The 20,840-nt window shown below is 37.6% G+C and overlaps 1 protein-coding gene across 4 annotated transcripts in view; it reads left to right on the top strand.

Moving 5' to 3' along the window:
* LOC105230495 (serum factor response D) overlaps positions 1 to 18,442 on the top strand; it is a 29,722-nt gene extending 11,280 nt beyond the window's left edge. Inside the window, exons 1-5 of one of the 4 annotated variants that reach the window (XM_049451831.1) lie at positions 14,219 to 14,557; positions 15,109 to 15,240; positions 16,652 to 16,921; positions 17,142 to 17,303; positions 17,349 to 18,442. In XM_049451831.1, coding sequence (XP_049307788.1) covers positions 14,459 to 14,557; positions 15,109 to 15,240; positions 16,652 to 16,921; positions 17,142 to 17,303; positions 17,349 to 17,468 — 783 coding nt within the window. In that variant the 5' untranslated portion in view covers positions 14,219 to 14,458 and the 3' untranslated portion in view covers positions 17,469 to 18,442. Of the gene's footprint in view, positions 1 to 6,111; positions 6,504 to 14,218; positions 14,558 to 15,108; positions 15,241 to 16,651; positions 16,922 to 17,141 lie in introns of those variants that run through there. The other 3 variants (XM_011211280.4, XM_049451830.1, XM_019991930.3) reach the window with 3 other exon arrangements.
* The last annotated feature ends 2,398 nt before the right edge of the window (positions 18,443 to 20,840 follow it).

The raw sequence follows: 20,840 nt of genomic DNA on the forward strand, positions 1-20,840 counted from the left end.
CACTCGCATGTAGGATTTCAAGGATTTTCAAAGAACAGCGCTCAAACATAGAACATAACAGAGAAGTGGCGAATCGATGACGGCCAATATCGTATTTCAATTGATTCTCAGGATTGTTTACAGGTTATGTTTGTTGCATTATTCAAACATTATTTCATTTAAACCAAAGTGTGACCTTAGTACAATAAACTAGACTATATCAAAGTAAAACAAGTAAGGAAGGACTAAGTTCGGGTGCAACCGAACAGTTTATACTCTTGCAATTTGCGAAAGTCAAAGCCAAGGAAATACATTAAGGAACAACATGTCCACCAGGGGATGCTTTTGGATTCGGCCACGCGTTGCCGTGGTATACATTGTATAATATTATTTATATAATAAACTATTCAATACAGTGAAAATTTTATTTGCAAATAAAGGAAAAAACGTTTTTTGTCGGTATAAAAATCCAAGGGATTGTACTTGAGGTTTAATTTTGAATATGTTCATACAACTAAATTTCATTGGAAAAAACAACGATTTTAAGGCTGCATTCTTAATGTCTGTTTACCAGCTTTTCTGTCCAGTTAATGGAAATGTACGCTTACTAGAGCATCCATTTAATAGAGCTTTCACTGTATTTTTTATTTATGGAACTGAACGCAGTGTTCTAAATTTTACTAAAATCTCAATTTTTTCAGTTTTAGGTAATGCAGACAACCGTTTGGTGAACAAAACTATTATACTCTGTAGCAACATGTTGCAAGAGTACAAAAATGCAGCTTAAGTCAGTCAATTGGAATTGTTTGGCGTGTCAATCGAGGCTCTAGTTTATATACATATGTATATTTCTATATATATATAGTATATAATATAAATGTATAAATGCGACCTGCAGATAGAGCTATCAGGCGAACAATTATTTGTTTTTCGTTATTAGTTTTTGTTGCCAGCGAATTTTTTTCTTCTCTACGCTGAGCTTTGTAGCTGCTTATTATGACTTAGCGGATTTGCTGTTATGCTAGCTGTGTGTATGTATGCGTGTGTTTGGTTAGGTGCGGCGTTTCGTGTTTCTGGTTCAAGTTTAGGGTCAATAACACTCGACAGTACGTAACTAGCGGCTATTAAATGCATACAAACATACAAATGCAATTGACCAACGCCGCAAACCACAATAATAAACGCCACTTGTCTATAATTTTATAAAATAGTTATTAAATTATCAAAGATTTAAAAGCTATTGCTTAATTAGACGCTTTTAACTACTAATCACTTTCCATTACTAATTAATGCTTTGCTAATTTGATTCCTCCTATTAAGCTGTAATATGCAAACATTTATTATTATACCCTCAACTGGGTGTATTATGTTTGCCACGAAGCTTGTAACATCCAGAAAGATTGGAAAAAATATTATTAAAAAATATTAATTTTTTGACACACCCTAATATGTTTACATCATTATTTATCTACTTTTATAGTTTTGCACATTTTTCCTCATAATCACTGCATGTTCATTTTTTCCTTGGGCGAATTATCACTATTAAAACTGCACATAAGTCAAGTTGAAAAGGTTAGAAGCTTACGACACCGCTCTTTGCCTTCCCTTGTATAGATGTATGCGTGTTTATGTCTAGCCGGCAATGACAGCTATAATATCATACCAACAATAAACGACTTAAAAATGTAGCTAAAATTAAAAGCTGCAATTAAATTGCATAATGCTTATAAAGCCGCGAGAAGTTGGCGGAGCTTGCGAAACCGCATATTGCTTCAATTGCCCTGCTGCCCTTTGGTCTGCGCCAGCTGTCATTATGATGCCTAAGCATAGAGCTGACTCACTTAATCTTCAGCATGACCGACTTAACTTCTAATAGTGGGGAAAAACGAAGTCAATTCAAATGCAGTCAAGCGCAAACGAAATCCAAAACAAAGTGGTTGAAGCTATCGATAGATGTCTTGAGGGAGCTTAAAAGCCAGCTAGGATCGTCAATAGTTAAGGATAATAATAATAATAATAAGAACAGTTTATTCTTTCCACCGTCAACATTTCAACAACTGGTTTTTATATTGGCTTTTTGAGTGTGACGGTATGAATCTACTATTAAAAGGTAAGGTTAGGACCCTCCTTCCACTTTTTTATGAACGCAAACCCCTCCACGGTTCACTATGACTGCCGAGCGCAATCTTATAGAGGTAATCTTCTAAACATCTATCGGGAACTGGTATCGAAAGCGGGTTCTGCGGCACACTTGTTGTCACCAAAGCACCGCATTAGTCAATATTTCGAATCCCTTCAGTTGAGGCTGTAGGCTCAAATAATATGTATTTTCGTGAAAATTTTCGAATTTCTCTCACCGCCTTTTTGGTTTATTGGGTTAACAGGTGCATGTGAATGTCGGCTGCATCAGAAATAGGAAAAACACCATATCGATAAATGAAATTAAATATTCTATAAATGTGCTCAAGCGAAATGAAGCCCAAAAACTTCTGACATGTGAAATATTTCGAAAAAATCTTGACCCACTTTTTTCAAGAACAAGGCTAACGCATTCGAAAGGAATAATTCTGGCAAAGGAAACGAAAAACACAAAGTCACTACATAAAAATCAACAGTGTGTACAATAATTAAGTGGACCATGAGAAAATAAATTGCAGCGCTGCGAGCACAGTGTGTTAACAGTATTCGTGTGTAAGTATATCACGGTATAGGTTCCAATTGCTGTTTATATTGTGCAGTTCAGTGAACTTGCGGCGACGACTCGCCAGAGTGTGAAACTGTATTGCAAGCATGTAAATGTGAGACTGTAAACCTATATATTCAGGAGTATATGTATATATGTGTGTGAAGGTATGTAGGCATGTAACCTCTACTATCAAGCTGTGCACTCAGTGGGTGAAAAAGTGAAGCATTTACAAAACACTGGAAAAAGGTAAAGTGTAAAATCAATATAATAAATAGCCGGCAGTTCATGGATGAAGTGTGAGGTGTAAAAATTAAAAAACCAGAAGGTCCTCGAATTGCGTTCAATTCAGTTTTTATTTTTTATTGTTTGTGTTTTTGCTTCACCAAAACCGCACAGCCGCCGCTTACTTAATCAACAGGCCGATTAACGATCGATATTATTGTACGACCACAAACATACATAACTTAAGCACACCCTTCAGGAAATTCAAAATTATGAGAAATGGTCTGGCAAATTGTTCCCGAACTTGATTGGCACCTATAGATCCGCCTATAAAAAAATCACAAAAGTGAGGTTAGATTGTTTCTGTGAATTGAAAATCCGCTAGATGTCGCCGGTCCAATTTGGTCTGTACTTATAAGGCAATTTAGTTCACATTTGCATTGCATAAATATCGGAAGGCGTAGAACAAGCTTGAATTGACCAATTTTTCACTTAAATAAAAGCAGAAACTTAAAATAATACGCAGAAATATCGAGCACAAAATCGAAGCAATTTTGTAAAATTATATTTTCCTGCAGGGCATCTTTCCTTTCATTTAAAACAATATCAGCGTGCAATGCATGCGTGTCCTCCTTTTTCTTTCCTTTTTTTTCATACAAATTTTTGCATGTTAATTTTTTCCTGTCCTGAATTTACGCCTGCAAATTAAGCCAAACAAAGTTAAAGGCTCAGCAAGGAAGAAGCATAAAAACACTTATTACTTAAACACACGCCTCAATTAAGCTTCGCTTGAAATATTTTCCTCAACATTTACTTTTGCTGTGATTTTATTTTGCTTGACTTTACCCTGGTTGAAATACAGTCAAGAGCAGTGTCAGCCACGACACACCGGAACCGCCTTGAACTCAAAAATCGAATTGCCGCTCGACGATACGCAACTCATGAGCATGAAGATAACGAAACTGTGATTCACTTCTTCAACTGCATCCACAGTTACCATCTATACGTATGTATAGTATATACAAATACTTGATTGTATCACCGAAAGCAAGCTGAAAGGAGATGCGAATAAATAAGCTTAGCAAAACACAATGCAAAGTGTAACAGCAGCAGCATAAATTTATCATAATAAGCGGACACGAGAGCGGCACACGCAGCCTTGACAGCCTTTGGCCGAGCTTTCGTAATACTATAATACTATAAATTAGTTTCTGGAAAAAGCTGTAGAGTTGTAGCTGCACCGTTTTTACTACGGACTAGATAGTATCAGGAACCCTGATGTCCAATTGTACTTGCACTACCTTTTTATCAATGAAAATGCTTTTTTCTCCAAAAATTTTGTAAAGAGCTAGCAGGCACTAAATACTTTAAAGCCCGTCACTTATGGTAGAAATTATGTTTATTATAAGTTGTAAAATAGTTTCGCAGGAATAACATAATTCTTCACACGAAAGTCTCACCAAAAAAACGCTTACCTCAACAAGCGTCTACACACCCGTTACTCGCGCCTGGCAACCACCTACGACAGACACTTTCGGTTGCATTTGAGGAGCATAATGTCGTTGAAAAAGGAAAACAAATCTTGATAAGTTTTCGGATGTATCAAAAAGTTGGCAGCTGCATAGAATAACAAGCAAAAAATAGGCAAACTTTCTAAAGATTTTCCGCTATTCAGGAAAATGCTCCACAGCGCTTTCTCTCGCTGACAGCTAAAAGTTTTGTTTGACTTTTTCATGCGGGTTATCATTATGGGTTTGTTGCGAAACTTTTCATTTATTGCAAGTGCGAGAAAATATGTGCAATAATATTGAAATCTTCAAAAAATTCGCGGAAAACTACACAATATCGATTTTCCATTTTCGATACTTATTCAAATATCTTCTTCATCACGAAGGCGAGCGAAAGTACAAAGCACTGAAGTATTTAATGGGTCATTGCAATAAAAAGAGTTGTAAGGCTTTCTTTCTTCGCCCACCTCCACAATCAACACACACAAAAAACCTTTCTGCTGGCGACCAACACAAATTTCTCTTTGCGATGAACTGACAAAGCAGGCATACATATATATTTGTAGATACGGATGTACAGTTGCAGTGACGAATAGTATGATAAATTGAAATTGGAGAAAGCTTCACTGTAAAAAGTGCATAGTGAATAAAGCACTGCAGGCGAGAGAAACTCAGTTTTTTTTTCTCAATTTCGATTCATTAAAAGTACCTTATGCTACTTGAGTGACTTCGAGCAGACAAAACCAGCTTCATTTATAGGTCAACTGGTGAAAGCTTTGAACTTTTATTAAACAGCATAAATTGGATTAAATTCGAGTAGTGAGACGCATAACCTCGGACATTTAGATAAAGTACTGTGATTTGGTATAACATCGTAAATACTATACCCGTTATTTTGACGGTTATTTTTCCGGTTATTTTTCCGGTTATTTTTCCGGTTAGTGTGCCGTTCTGTTGTCCTCTGATATTGTTTCTGCCGAAGCAAAGACCTTCAAGATGGTCCAAAGTCTTATTAAGAGCTGCCTTTCACCACAATTATTGGCCCAGTTGCGCATGCGTATCTGCGCGGCAAGCAACTGTTATTAATATGCAAATGCACAGCCCCTCCACATACGCACACCACTCAAGCGCAACGCGCATGCGCCACAAAATCATGCCGAAAATCGCCAATTCATTTGACCATAACAAATCATTTGTAAACGGAAGCGAAGCGAATTCAAAACAAAAAGCGAAAAATCCGCAAATCAGCTGCAATTATGCCAACGACAACAACTACAACAGCAATAACAGCCGGCTAAAGCGCAGCGATAACTCGGACGGACGTAGTAAACTAGCCGTAAATAGACGAAATTGGAAATGAGCGATTAAAGTGCTTGGCCAGAGCAACGCGACTGGTCGGCGATTGTGAACTCAAAAGCGCTCACACACACACAAGCGCGCATCATACGTAGGTCTGTTGCAATACCATGCAAGCTTGGAGAGGCGTGTGTATTTGTGGGCACGCTAAAGTGTTGCATCGCGCCCGTGAGAGTCACTCAATTTGAGCGCTGCTTCCACAACAACAACGCACACCTCGATTTGAGCGGCGATCGCGCTTTTCTTTGCTGCGCTCATTTCGACTCTCCGCTTCGCTTTGAAGTCTTCACATTTGCAGCATTTCGGTGGCTTTTTGTTTTTGGGCATTTTTTCGCGTTTTCTTTTCTTTCATTTGCTTTCCAGCGTTTCATCAACGCTGTTGGCTTGTTGGCGTTATTGTTGTTTGCATAAATTGAAAGTGCACGCGCTGCAAATGGTTTAGTTCAGTTTGATTTCGCAAAGCCATTCGACGCTTCGCCGGCTCCGAACCTGAGCCCAAGTTACCTTAAGTGGCGTCGAATTGAAATTCGAGTTCGAGTGCTCTGCTGTGTGTTTTTTCAAGTGGACGAATGATTCGGTATCGCAATCAGATTCTATAAATATTTATCGCGTTATTACCGGCTTTTGAGTGTGTCAGCTCGGCAATCGAGTTTAAATTCAATTTAATTCCGTGTTTTTTGTGTGTGTGCATGTGCAAAATTTCACGAAACAAGAAATCTTCCAGAATGGCTGCGTCACATATAACCAATGAAGTAAGTGGCTTATGAGGGAGGTTTGACCAAAAACGACTTTGAACCGAAAGTGAAAATGCCGAATAACGAACAATTCAAATCAAGCGGCTTCCCGTCTTGCCAAAAAAGTGTTTGTGAAATGCCTTAGTTTGCTTAAGGAAAGAAAGCCAGAAATATTACGCTTTAATCTCAATCCGGGACACACGCCTGAATGTAATACCATATGTGGCTTGATTGGTTCAAGAACCGGCAGTCAAATGAAATTTCGGCGACAACATCTTTTTCTTTACCATTTTGGGGCCATCCATTTATGGCTTGCCACTTTTTCAGTGCAGCAAACCAGTAATGGATGTAACCAAAGTTGGCGTGTGGTAATATTCAAAACTAACCATTGCTATTCTTAATTAAGACTTGAGTGTTTTATGTAAATTAAAAAAGTCTTTTAAAATTTCGTTGCTGAGTCACGTTATCTTAAAAGACCATATAATAGAATAACAATGACTATAAAAATTCTTAGAAGTAGAGAGATCCTGAATCGTCGCAAAGACTTATAAGCTCTTTCTCTCAGTCCAGATTAAAAACAAAGACTTGAAAAGTGTACATATAGAGTATAATTCTAATCAGGAATAATGAGTAAATGTGAATTTTGTAAAACATATCTGCAAAACACACTATTTGTTCATCGATGGAAATACTTCCAGACCGCTGTGCACAATCCATATGAGCGGAAGCTATTAAAAGATAATTTGTAGCTCGAACTAACCCTCTTAGCTTGGATAACTAAACTTTAATATAAAGATTTACCATCAAATTAGGAAACATGATCCAGAAATACATATTTAGTCGTATTATTGAAGAGCTTTTATATTGGGTAGTCGAGAAAGTCTTTTCGTATTTCTAATCAAACTTCAACTTATTTTTGTATATTTATAATGAACTTTAATGAACGAAATTTTCCGCTACAAACATTATTCCACCAGCGAAAAACTTTTCTGGTTTCTCGGCGAAAAACTGCGACAAGTAATTTTCACAGGTTTCTCTTGAAGCCAACTTTACTCCATTAAGGGAGTTCTGCATTGACCGAAACAAATGTTAGTCCGATGATGCAAGGTCAGGGCTATATGGTGGATGCATCAAAACTTCCCAGCCAAGCTCTCTCAGTTTCTATCAAAGATGTGTGTGGTCTAGCGTTGTCCTGATGGAAGACAAAGCCTTTTCTGTTAATCAGTTCTGACCGTTTTTGTTCTATTACTTGCTTCAATCTCATCAGTTGTCGACAGTAAAATGTAGAATCAATCATTCGACCAACTTGGAGCAGCTCATAGTGGATGATTCTTTTCTCACCAAACACTCAGCATCAACTTTCGAGTCGTCAATCCTGGCGATGCGACCATTTGTTGAGCTTCATCATGCACCATGATCATCTTTTTTTTTAGAAAAAACACCCATCTAGCTTTATTACCCGAAACATCTCTTGTACTAGGGTCTTGAAATAAAATTATAAAAGAACTTCGGGAAAAAATATGTTAGTGAATCTTCATATAACAGTAAAACTATCAATTGGGCCTTAAGAAAGCCATAAGAACTTGTAACAAAATTTTTTGATTGCGCTCATTTCACTACGCATTCTCTTTCTTTCAATAAACTGTAAAAGTTCAAATCTTTTTTTAGGAAGACCCTTTAAAATAAAATATGAGATTGAAGAGCACAAATAATATTTTCGAATTACAATAAGCGGAAATTCTACAAAAGTGTTGTTAACTACTAAGCTGACTATCTTTTTATTAATAAAAGCCACTCGGTGCTAATTCGCATTCACTTCCGGAATAATTTGTACCGTTAAGCCATAAGCCGACAGTTTCCACTGCTTTGGTCATGCTCATTTCCGATCAAGACGAGCGAGCTGATAAGCTTATCGTTACCTGCATGCCCAATGAACGCGTTCTACACGTTAACCGATTCTGTAATATGCAGTGTCGCATTTACAGTTATCTAGCGTGAAAGTAAAGCCACAATAACAAAGATTGCTGATCGATAGCGCTAATCACGCTTCACCGGCTCGACAACCACAGCCAATTTATGTAATACACTTATAAACACATGCAAATATTTATATAATCACGGAAATGTCTTCGATGGAAGTAAATAAGTGACGAGCCGACGGCCGCAATGAAAGTGATAGTGAGCCATGCGAAAGCTGTGCGGCCAAAGAAGGCGAATATGAAACCAAAACAAAAGCGAACCGCACGCGACAATGATTTTTGGACGCTTCAGCGTGAACGAGTGCCAAAATAATGAAATAAATACATACACACAAACACACAATATGTAATGAGACATGTGTGTACGTATGTATGTATTTATGTATATATACTTATATATATATAAGTGAAATGTGTGTACAAAAAAACTCAAATTGCAAAAATCATTCCGTTTCAGTCGAGCAAAAAACCGCAACAACAACTACAACAAATGCATTCGCGCACTTTCATTTTCAATTTCTACATGTTTTTGTTATTGTTTTCTCAATATTTTGGCTTGTTTCCTAGCGTTTACTGCTATGGTATGTACAACACATCGCTGACATTCATTTGTTGTTCATTAGTGTTGGGCTTCGTTTTTGTTGTTTTTGCAATTTATTTTTAGTTTCCTGCGCTCTTTTTAATGTTTTTTTTTATATTTTTTTTCGTTGTATTGGACTTCATAAAAACTGTTAATTTTACAAACGAATGGCTGCACACCAACAATGCCAGCAACAGGAACAACAACAACAACTGCAACAACTTGCGAATGGCATATCAGTTTGTTATTGACTTGTCACTTTTATTATTGCTTGCTCATTCATCAATTGTGAGTTTCACTAAACTTGCATCTGTGTGTGTGTACATCAATGTGCTGGGTGCAGGCATGCATGATGATGGTACCGTTATTCGTAAGGTCAATTAACTTTCATTAGCTCGATATCACAACTGACACTTTTCATATTTCCTCAAATTGATTTTAAATAATATACATATACATACGTACATGTGTACATATGGTATATACGTATATACATATTGACGTATATAAAGAACGTAAATTCAATATATATGTGTGTAAACAAAAGCAAACGCAGTAAATGAGAATACTTGTCTTGTTGTCTAGAGTAATAAAATACCGGTAGTCCGCTCTGTTTTCTAATTTAAGACATTATTTCCCAAAATCAGCTAGAATCAAAGTAATATTCATAAAATCTTAAAAAAAATCGAGCTTGCTCGACAATTATCGGTAGTACTGCATCTTGTCAGTATTTTAAAGTTCAGGAGTAGGAGCTTTGAACCTTACAAAAGTTAGGTTAAGTTAGCCTAAATCGTATGGTTAATCCTATCGATGGAACCCACTTGGACAGCTGTGAACGTTGGCCTTTTGTTATAGCCAAAAACTTATAGAAAAAAGACAGCAAATCCTTATAGATCGATGAAGCCTTGTGAGTATACCACAAATTTATTTAGGGGGTTAATACCAATCCCAGCCATTAGTTTACCGAAGGTTGTGTGCCAATCTCAATCCGGCTAAAACACCAGATCTGGTTGTCGGCCGAGCTCACAGAAGGTCCACAGATCCGGCGCAAGAGGACAACAAAGTAGCGACTCGCTTCCAATCGGATAGAATTAAGGTAAAGTTGCCCTCCGCAGCAAACTTATCAACTTAATTTTGTAGTTACTGTTGTTTCCGCTGTGACTGGTGTAACTCAAACAAATCTAATGCGGAAAAGCTACTGCTAATGACGCTCCTTGTCTAGTTTTGAGCGCACAGTAAGCGATTTCAAAGCCAGTATAGCTACATTGTTAACTCACACCTCTCCAAAGGAAGCAATATTTTAAAGAGGCAACTCTACTACTACCTTAAAGGCAGTCAGCGTTCGCTTGAATGACACTACAGTAATCTGGTAGGACAAAGTTAGAGTTGATGGAGGTCTGCCAACAGAAGAAGAGATCGCTTTCAAAGGATTTTTTTTCAAATTCTCTTCCTTACACACACATATCTAAATCTTCTGATTTGTGAAAATAAATTATGGATTAATTCTGAAATATTTTCATTAAAAATAAGTGCCTTTGACATTGTTACTCATTTTAGAAGCCTTAAATTTTACATGACATTAAATTTTAAGCTAATAACTTCCAACTCATCTCGCCATTATTATTGGCAATGACCAACTCAAAAGTAGATCACGGTTATTTATAGCTCAAAATCAATAGAATCCTGTGTGCACAACTCAAAAGCGAAAATATTTACGTTTTACTCACTTGTTCAGCTGACATTTGTTAACATTTGCCCGACATAAAAATGAAAACAACGAAAGGCTCATGAATTTATGGCAAAACTTTTTCACTTCAACTTCCGTACATTTGTTGTTTTGTTTTCACTTTTTTGCAGCGGCAATTGAGTTGCTACAAAACGGACGTACGCAAATAAATTTACGACAACTTGAAAAATAAATTTTATTGTCCGTCAGCCAGTCAGTGGAGTGGGCTTGTTTACAGCAAACTAATATGAAAACTTTTCGATTTGACAAGTGTGTCAAAAAGTAAATAAAATTCGTCACTTAGAATAAGCTACAGTTCAGTTAAAAGCAAGGCAAGAAGAGAAAAACCAACAGCAAAGCGAAGAAAGGTAGGAATCGGTCATTTAATTTTACATAAATATTTATTTTTATGCTGTCAAATTGTTCTGTCAAGCAATGAGTATATTTGTAAATGTATGTATAATATTTGCTTTCGAACTGACAACAAATTGAAATAGTTTAGCATCTTTAAAGGGTCACACGAGTTCTATCTCCGAAACTATTACTCGGATCAACTTGAAAATTTGGGACAATATTGTAGACGTGTTGTAGAGTTTAATATCGTTAGGTATAGCAAAGCGCTCGCATTTTTTACTCATTAAAACAGCTAAGAAAGTGTAATGAGTTATTTACATCGAAGGAAAATTTGCTTGCAGTAATATGTATAGCAAATATCACATGTTTTCCAACAGAAAGACTTTAAACTTGTTTAAAAATAATAGTTTGACTCACACTTTACACTCAAACTATCCAACTCCAAATCATTTAACTGAACTCATACAAAGGAGTGGAGTTCGGAAACTGTGTTTTTCTTACCGCTCAACTCAATCTACGATGACACTCAACAGTAGATGACTGATTCGTCATAAATATATATAAGTATACGTGAATTGCTGCACCCTTGTCTTGCTGCCAAGGCATTAAAAACTTAAATTTTTATTTCTAAAATAGCATTAATATTCCTTTTAAGCTTTATAATTACTACTTGTATAAAAAAAAATGTGTTGCTTGTAATAAAAAAATACTTGCAAAGGCAAATTAAGCACAAAAACTGTTATTTACTATTTGCCCAGCGTCTCTAAGTGCCGTACCGGCGTTGCACACGTGACCCGACATCCATCACTGCCAGCGTTGACAAGAGGTTAACACAGTGCTGACATTCAATTTAAATACACACAGACTGTCAAGACTGAAATTCTTCATTCTACAAACACACATAATACGAGTGAGTAGAAGAAAAAGACGTCTCGTGCGCTAAACAGCAAGCGCTTAGTGCAACAGTTGTGTGATTCTAGCCATGAACTTCTTTGCGAAAACCTCGAACACGAGCTGCAAATCAAACCGAGCGTGGAATTGTTTGCGTTCTTCAATTTAATTCCCATCTCGGCGTCAATGTGTGTGAATTTTTATTTGTTTCATACATTTATGAACATTAAACATTTTTATGCGATATTTAGTTATGCCACTTAAGATTGTATACCCTTAACATTCTGTGACAAGGTTGCCTTTGACTCTTTGCCAGCAACAAATCTAGGTGTGGAACAAAATAAATGATTTTTACGCGTTTGTCAGCGTCCATTAAGACGCTCCGCGTTGCTGTGAAAGATGTGTACATTTGATCCAGCTGTGCGTGCGGGCATTCTTTGCGCGCGGAGTTTGTCTGCAAATGGCAATCATCACTCACTGCACTGTGGTGACGAACATCATGTTTTCGGTTAAATTTCAAAATATTTTTTCCGCAAGAGGCTTTAAGTTGTGCTGTGTTATGAGAATGTGTAGTTTTACGGAAGATCTTTAGATTGGTGTGATCTGGGAGTGGTGTATAGATCTCTTATAACCTCACTTAAATTCTCACAAGATATGGCAAGATTCGAACAGTATCCTCGAAAATTGTTTTATAAGAACTTAACGATACATTTTTATCGTTATTCTCGGCTTCTTTCGTGTTTTCTGACGTGGCAATCTTTTGAATGTTGAAGGGTCTGTTAAAAATTAGAGATTTCGGTTTTGGATACTGAAAAACATAGAAATAGAAAAAATTCGAAAAAATATAGAAAATTCGTGTTTGACGAAATAAAAAATGTATTCGAAAAAAATTTAATCAATTGAGTGGACACCAGCACCACGGTGCCAACAACAAATACGACTTGTTATTGCAGTTATGTTCGGCCATGAAAACGAACACACAGTAGCGTGACAATTAAAAGCGAATTGCGCTGTTATCTCTCCTTGTGGAAGTCCATAAAAGCACGAGTCAACCAATTTGCGGCAATAGACGGCCAACTATTATTTGCCAGCTTGACAGTCATGGCCGAGGTGTTGCACCAAATCGTAGCCACCACATGGTCAGACGACTTTGTATGTCGGCTTTGTTGTTGCAAGCAGTGCGGCATAGAAAAAGAAACTATTTACGCTGACCAAGCGGGCGCCAGAAGCGAATTCCCAGGCTAGAAGCGAAACAGCTCGAACGTTGTGCGGCAAAAATTTGGCGAAAATGCTAGATTGATTATAATGCGCGCAAACATTAGCAGGCGATCAATAAAAAAGTATTTATTTGATTGCAAAAAATGCAAAGCAACCGAAAACCGGTTTTGACTGCGGCAACTGCACTTGCTGGTTCTTCAATTTTTTATTAATAATGTAGAGTTTTTATGCATATTTTTTGTGGTTGTATTTGTGTTCAATTGCAACGCTGTGCGATCGTGTTGGCCTTGTGCTAATCCACATTTAAGAACACGACCCAGCGCGAATGCAGCCGCGAACAATAGACAGCGGTGGCCTACCGCGCAGCCGCAAAGCAGAACACCTACAGCAACAACAACAGCGCACAGTAGCCACATACGAAATGCCGGCGATTGACGGCGGCAACGAAAGCGCAGCACTCGATCAGTGGCAAACAGCTGCAAGTGGTGCTCGAACGCCCTCAGCGTCCGTCGAGCATGCGCATTCGTCGCGTTTGTGTCTTAAGTCTTTTGTTTCGCGACTCTAATTATGGCTTTTTTTGTGCTGATCGCCAAAAGCGCGACCACTGACCACAGTCACTGCGCTGCAGTGCTAACGATTGTTGTTGTTTCATTATTTTTTGTTATTACTTTTATTGAATTCGATGTGCAAAATATTTAAAAAGCAATTGACTCAATGATACTCAAGCATTCTATTCTAGACAAGCGGCAGGAGATTAGCAAAAATTAATCAAAAAAAGTATTAAAACAAGAATTCGAATTTTGAAAAAAACAAAACGTGAAACCAAACCCACAAAGACCCACTAACATTACCAACAACAACGAAAACGATGAAGCATCACTTTGAAGGTAACAGCAGGCCGATCGCTGCAATGTGCTCGTTTGGCGCTTTTCAAATATCAATTTAGCAATTTTATTTACACAAATCGGCAATGCGGCGTTCGAGTGCTTCAGAACGTTTTCAGTCATCGTTGGGTGAAGTTCGAAATCGAGTTGAAGTCACGAGCGGCAATAAGTAGCTTAGAGCGCTGATTGAACTTGGCACACCGGTCCATGCCACAAGGCGACGTGCGAAATATACACGCGATTGTGCAACTCGTTAACGTGCCACAAGCGAGTTCAAAGCGTTCTCGTTGCGTTTAGCTCGGCCTCCTTGGCATTCACATTCAACTTAAAGCCTAAATTATATGTTTTTGTTTTTGCGCGCGGACTGTGGAATTTCGAGAGTGAAAATATTTTTTCAGAATCCTAGATCAGCTTTTATAAAAATGAGTTTTAATAATGATGTGCGTGTCTCTTAAGTGAATTCATATAAGAGACTTTTTTCCCATTCAATCAAAAATTTTCGGTCGCAAATATTGGGTAGTCGAAAAAGTCTTTTCGTATTTCTAAAAAAACTTCAACTTATTCTTTTTTTAATTTATAATAATAAATAAATAATTGACAAAATACGAAAAGACTCTTCATAAATGTTTCGTTGGTGTCTTCACATTCATAATAGCGAAGGTCATACATAGCAACCCCAAATGTATGCTAACATAAAAAATTATTATGAATTTCCAATTAAAGAAGTACAAACCAGCTCCTTCACTTACTTTTCCGTACTCCACCGATTATATAAAAATTATTTCAATTTGAATCTTTACTAAACGTATTAAGAAAAAAAAATTGCAACATCAAATCTCAATACTTAAATATAGTATAGTCTCCTACTAGCAGTTTTCCTGTACTTGTTATACATACATACCTACATATCTCTTTAAAGTTTTCCCAAACTCAGCTACAAGTATGATTACCAAATTTGTAATGCCTCAATTTTGTGCTCTTCTACTTGCAGATCATCATCACAGCAATGGATCGTTTCGTGTGGTTCGTTCTGCTCGTCGTCATGTCGCATTTGGTGACCGAGTTCACACGCGTCACCGGCTATGCGCGCGGCAACCGCCACGATGTGGTTTTGCTCAATGATGTAAGTGCCCACTTGAGTTGAGTGCAATAGTAAGCGTTTTAAGCAATGGCCTTTATTTTATTTCATTTTGCTTCTAAGTAATTGCAAAGAGGTGGGTGAAGTCGTAAAAGGTTTTTTTTTTTTAAGTCCGGAGTAAATATATTTTCCTGCCGGGTTTTCAATTATTGCCCGTCAAGTTTATTGGTAATTAGTTTAGCAATATTTTTAGGGGAGACAGCAACATTTAAAGGGTGGGAACAGTTAATTGAGCTTTGAACACTGTGTTTTTGAAAACAGTAGTAAATTACAACTTGCTTCATATTGAATATTTCACTCTTTTTAATTAATTTTATAACAAATTCTAATTAATACCGGTGAGTTTACGTACCGTTATGAATAAATAAAAGCAAGCAACAGCGAAGTGAAGTAGCGATATGGAATTTTTATTCGTAATAAATATAAATATTGGGTGGTCGAAAAAGTCTTTTCGTATTTTGTCAATATATGTCGTTGCAGTCTTATATCTCCAGTGCTAGCAATCACATTGTTTCATACCATATTTGGAATTTTGAGCTTCATTTAACCAAAGACAAATTCAATTCGGGAAAGTTGGAAAAAAGTTATAGCTGTTCAAAAATGAGTGAAAATAATGAAGAAATTCGATATATTTTGAAATTTTTGTATAAAAAAGGGAAGAAGACCACGCAATCTACCCATGAAATTATGTGGAATTTATGCTCGCTTCCATTCTGGAAATTTCGAAGTGAAAGATGCACCTCGCTCTGGTCGACCTATCGTTGAAAAAGTCGATGAAATTATGGAAAAGATTGACAAGGATCGTCACTTAAGCGGCCATGACATCGCTAAGGAACATAACATCCATCATTAAGCAGTCTTGAACCATATAAAAAATGCTGCCTACAAAAGGAAGCTCGATGTTTGAGTACATGAATTGTCTGTGAAAAATTTAATGGACCGACTTTAAGCCAGAACTGATCCAGAAGGGCTTCGTCTTCCATGGACAACGCAAGACTACACACATCTTTGATGACTCGGCAAAAACTGGGAGAGCTTGAATGGAGTAAAGTTGGCTTCATGGAAAGCCTGTGATAATTATTTGTCGCAGTTTTTCGCCGAGAAACCAGAAAAGTTTTACACTGATGGAATAGTCTCCAGCGGAAAAATGGCAAAATTGTTGTCGACCGAAATGGTATATATTTGGTTCATTAAAGTACAATAAATAGAGTTTGATTAGAAATACGAAAAGAGTTTTTCGACTACCCAATATTTTGTGAATTAACACTCATTACTCCAATCTAAATCTCAATTAACATTGAGCCACAAAATTACAATAGAAATTATTACCGTTAAGTGCAAATTATGCTTGCGCCATTTAATTGATTATCTCTTTTCGCATGCGCTCTCTTTACAGACTTCTCTTCGGCCGATGCCAGTGGCGAACATGATTTTTTACCCCGGCGAGGAGTACGGCCTCTACGACCAGCAGCTTTCGCAATACAACAACATATATCCAAATGGCAACTACAACAACAGATATGGCAACAATAATAACTACAATAACAACAACTATGCTAACAATCAACAAAACTCAGCCGTTATGTCGGGACCATCAGCCAATGCAGAGCCCGCCGCATTAGGCTTTCCCTTCAGCTTTCGTCCGCTAATTGACAGCATCTTCGAGGTAAGTCTCCACTAAGTCCCACCCACTGGAGCGGAAATTCAATAAACCGCCGCCAGTTCCCAATTAAATATAACTTTCGCACAATATTTCGGTAAATTTACTACGAAATGATAGGCATAAAGTAGTTGGAAAAAACAACAACTACAACCGGCGTAGTACACGAGTCACACTTCCACCGCAAATCACTTAACAGCTTCCGTTATTGTTCTCTTCGTTGCAGATTCCGATATCCACTCTGCGCGCTGTCAACAATCTGGTGGGGCGTTTAACCGGCAGCTATCAACACCAGGTGCCATCAATGACCGCAGGCGTGCTCAAGTCCGCGAATGACAACGCGAACCCGGGCGCGCTGCAGGCCCTACGCTCGCTGCCAGCCGGCGGTGGCGTTGAACGCGCAAGGGCGGCGAAAGCGGCACCAACAGTCTTCGGCTCTGCCGCGGCACCACAATCACAGCCAGACAGCGGTGGCAATGATAACAGCAACAATAAGGGAAGCAATCTTACAATAAGGCAGCGAAGGTCGTTGCTGCGTGAGGTGAACGCGTAAATCCGTGTGCTCTCGGCTGCGCACAACCACTTGCCCAAGCGAAGAAGAAAAAGGGGGAAGGAGCACAATGACTGCCGCCATGTAACGGAGACAGTGACAACACACGTCAATTTCACGCCTGCCGATAAGCACGTTCTTCCAAGCAGCACACGTGCTCCTCCCCCTCTCATCTACGCTCTTGAGCGACACTTTGCCTTAACTAGTTCATTTACACTTCCTTCCGTCCGCCGCCGACTCCGGGTCTCCATCACATTCATTCATTCACTTCAATGTTCACTCATTTGTTTGCTCGTTCTTTTGTCTCTGTGTGAGTTCGTTGTTACGTCAAGTGTTTGTTTGTGCTGTAGCTGCTCTTTGCGGCGGTTCCTTCGCGGTTCCTTCTCGTTTCGGTGTGCACACATTTGCATAAACTTGTTCTAAAGTTTGCAATTAGTTGGCAGTTTTTACTTCGCACGTTGTTGCTGTTATCGTGTAGCGTCTTTAAAAGTAGGAAATTAAGCCAAGTGTAACGGTGCCCCCACCGCCGGCTCATCAGCCGTTAATTTTTCCTTCTTTCGCATTTTTTTTGCAAATTGCTGTACATTCACTCGGCTCAATTGCACTTTCACTTTCTATTAGCCATTTCTTTTTTAGCAGCCTTTCGCACATTTCTTTTAATTGTTGTATTTGTCATTCGAGTTAATTGTTAAGCGCAGAGGCGCTCAAGCGTTGACTCTATCTTTGTTTGCGTTTCGTAAAGCAATTCTCAGTGTTTACTTTTACGTTTATTTCTCCCAAGTCGATGTGCTCTTTGGCAATCTCTTGTTCTAATTGTTGATGTGATATTACTTTAGTGACACTTTAAGTTTACTTTAAGCTAAGCAATGTTAATACTAGTTGTAAGTTATAATTTTTAATGTCGAAATAAAATATTATGTAAATTTCTGTACGAAAATAAATAAAAATAAAATAAATATACTAAATGAATATAAAAAGCAATTGTTTTGGTAGAGTGGAGACACAGTGGTAACTATATTCCAGCGATTTGTGTTTGAAGCTTAGGAACTGGAAGCATTACTCGATGAAAATTGTGCCCCATTAAAAGAAGTCACTCATTTCAAAATGTTTAAAATCAGTCGGATATATTCAAGAGCAAGAAATTGAGGCCAAGATACGTTGAAAGACGATTTTGTAGGTCAGAAATGCAGCTTGAGCGCCACTAAGAGAAGTCGTGTTGTGAATGGTGATAAAAAAACGATTATTATTAACAAAAAATTGTATGTGAGACCAGGTCAACCCGTTGAATCAACGGCAACCGAATAGCCCTGATGCTAAGGTTATGGCTCTTCATTTGGTAGTGTGTTTTTGAAGGTAAGAGTACAGTACAGCTGCGTTTGACATCAAATATTTGACGTCTGACCCGTATTCTATTCAGAAATATACCTAATCTCATTATAAACCAAAGCTTCTTTTAAACTTAGCAACAGTTCTTTCTCAAAAAGGAGAACAATAGCTTTGCCCTCACTTTGAGATGACACGTGATTCCTCCCTCTCGTGGCTTGTCATCTATCTAAGATTCCAGTTTCTTTACAATGGTCAGATCACCTCTTCAGAAATGTATAACCCGTATCTAAATAATTTTTAATTTTTTTAATGGTCAGTTTGTACCTTTAGGATGTTTCGTTAGAAAGTCTGCTTCAAAACGTTTCTTACACTGAGTCTTATTTCACGCCACGACATTAAAAAAATAGAAAAAAGTTTACCGAATTGTACGCATCAATGAACCCAAACAGTTATACCATATAAAAAGAAACATTCCTCAGTAAATTCCGAATAGCATAATTATGAATCACTGTAAATATTTGAATATCACACAAGTATTATGAGGTTACATGGGTTTCCTCAACTAAAAAAACAAACTTTTTTCAATAATTTTTTTTTTTTGTTACAAACATACTATATTAACAAAGAAATTCCGAAATTTTTGGAAAAAAGATATTTTAACCTGGCCATTGCGACGCCATTTCCGGGGATCCCTAAAAAATTCGCTTGCATGGACAGGATAACTCCTTCCAAAATTATCTAAAGTCGAAAAAATACATGTTTTAGGTAAACTTAACTTGCATGAAGGAAAAAAACTGTAAATTGGATTTTTGGCACACATTTTTACAAAAAAAAAAAAAAATTGTGAAAATTTCGCGTCATTTTTTGTAATACCTCTTCTTCTTCTTTACTAACGCCAGAATTTGACGGACTTTAAATCCTTTTGACAGTTTACCCGTGAATACAGAAAAATATTCAATCAAACTCATACCCACACATTTAGTTAAAGTTCATAAAGGCAAAACCGTAAACTTGAGTTAATGACACAACATAATCGTACTTTGACAATTCAGTAATCAGTATGATCCTTCGCGTAAAACCACACAGAAATGTTGTACAGTTACGTAAGTTTTAATGGTCCTTAACCACTGCTCCTACACACAGCAGGCAGTCAGATATCGGGTAAATATCGCTACTGATTGAAACGTATTCTTCATTTCACTGAGAGATATTTATGCATTCTTCGAGAAATTGTGATCTTGAGTAAACGACTTTTGAAGCGCCTTTAATTATGCAATGAAATATAACGATAATAAGAACCGGAAAGTGGCGACTCATGCTTGAGCAACGCGACCATTTCGCTGAATCATAATTCGCTCAAAAGCATATTTTCAGGCTGCAATTAATTCTGTGCAATCACTTTCTTGGAAAAACGCTTTGAAGCGCATAAAAATTACAGACACGGCAGATTTAATAAAATGTATCGAACTGTACATAGGAATATATATGGAGATGTGCACATACACACGTTTGTCTTCAACATATCTCTTTCAGAATACAAAAGCTTAATGCGTTGATTAAAAATCATTTCAAGCTTGCTGAAGCATATTTACACCTACTTATTCAGATGTAAAATGAAAATGTGTTCACTGGCTGTCTTCCTAGCTACACGCTTAGCCGGAATGTAAACGACCTCCGATCTTGGCAGCTAAAAACAACAAATCGAATTAACTTCACTGAACTTCCTTCGCGTCTATTTCGCAAAAAGCGAAAAACAGCAACAGTAACAACAAGAACAGCCACGCTTATCAGTGCAGCGTATGACGTGCAGTTGTCGGAAATTAATTAAAAATTATTAATAAAAGCGCGTAGATTTGATTAGAGAGCTGGTTCTACGCAGCTCAACTGCCAAGTGCAGCCAACAGATTGCGCATTCAGCCGCATGAACAGCATTTAGGTAGATATGAATAGACATGAACATATATAAAGGTGTGTATGGGAGTGTGGGTGAAGCGCGAGGGCAGCATCTAGTACGAAGGGATACAGACTTCAGCAGCGAACCATAGAAGG

This window comes from Bactrocera dorsalis, chromosome 3, assembly GCF_023373825.1.
Source record: "Bactrocera dorsalis isolate Fly_Bdor chromosome 3, ASM2337382v1, whole genome shotgun sequence".
Lineage (NCBI taxonomy): Eukaryota > Metazoa > Arthropoda > Insecta > Diptera > Tephritidae > Bactrocera > Bactrocera dorsalis.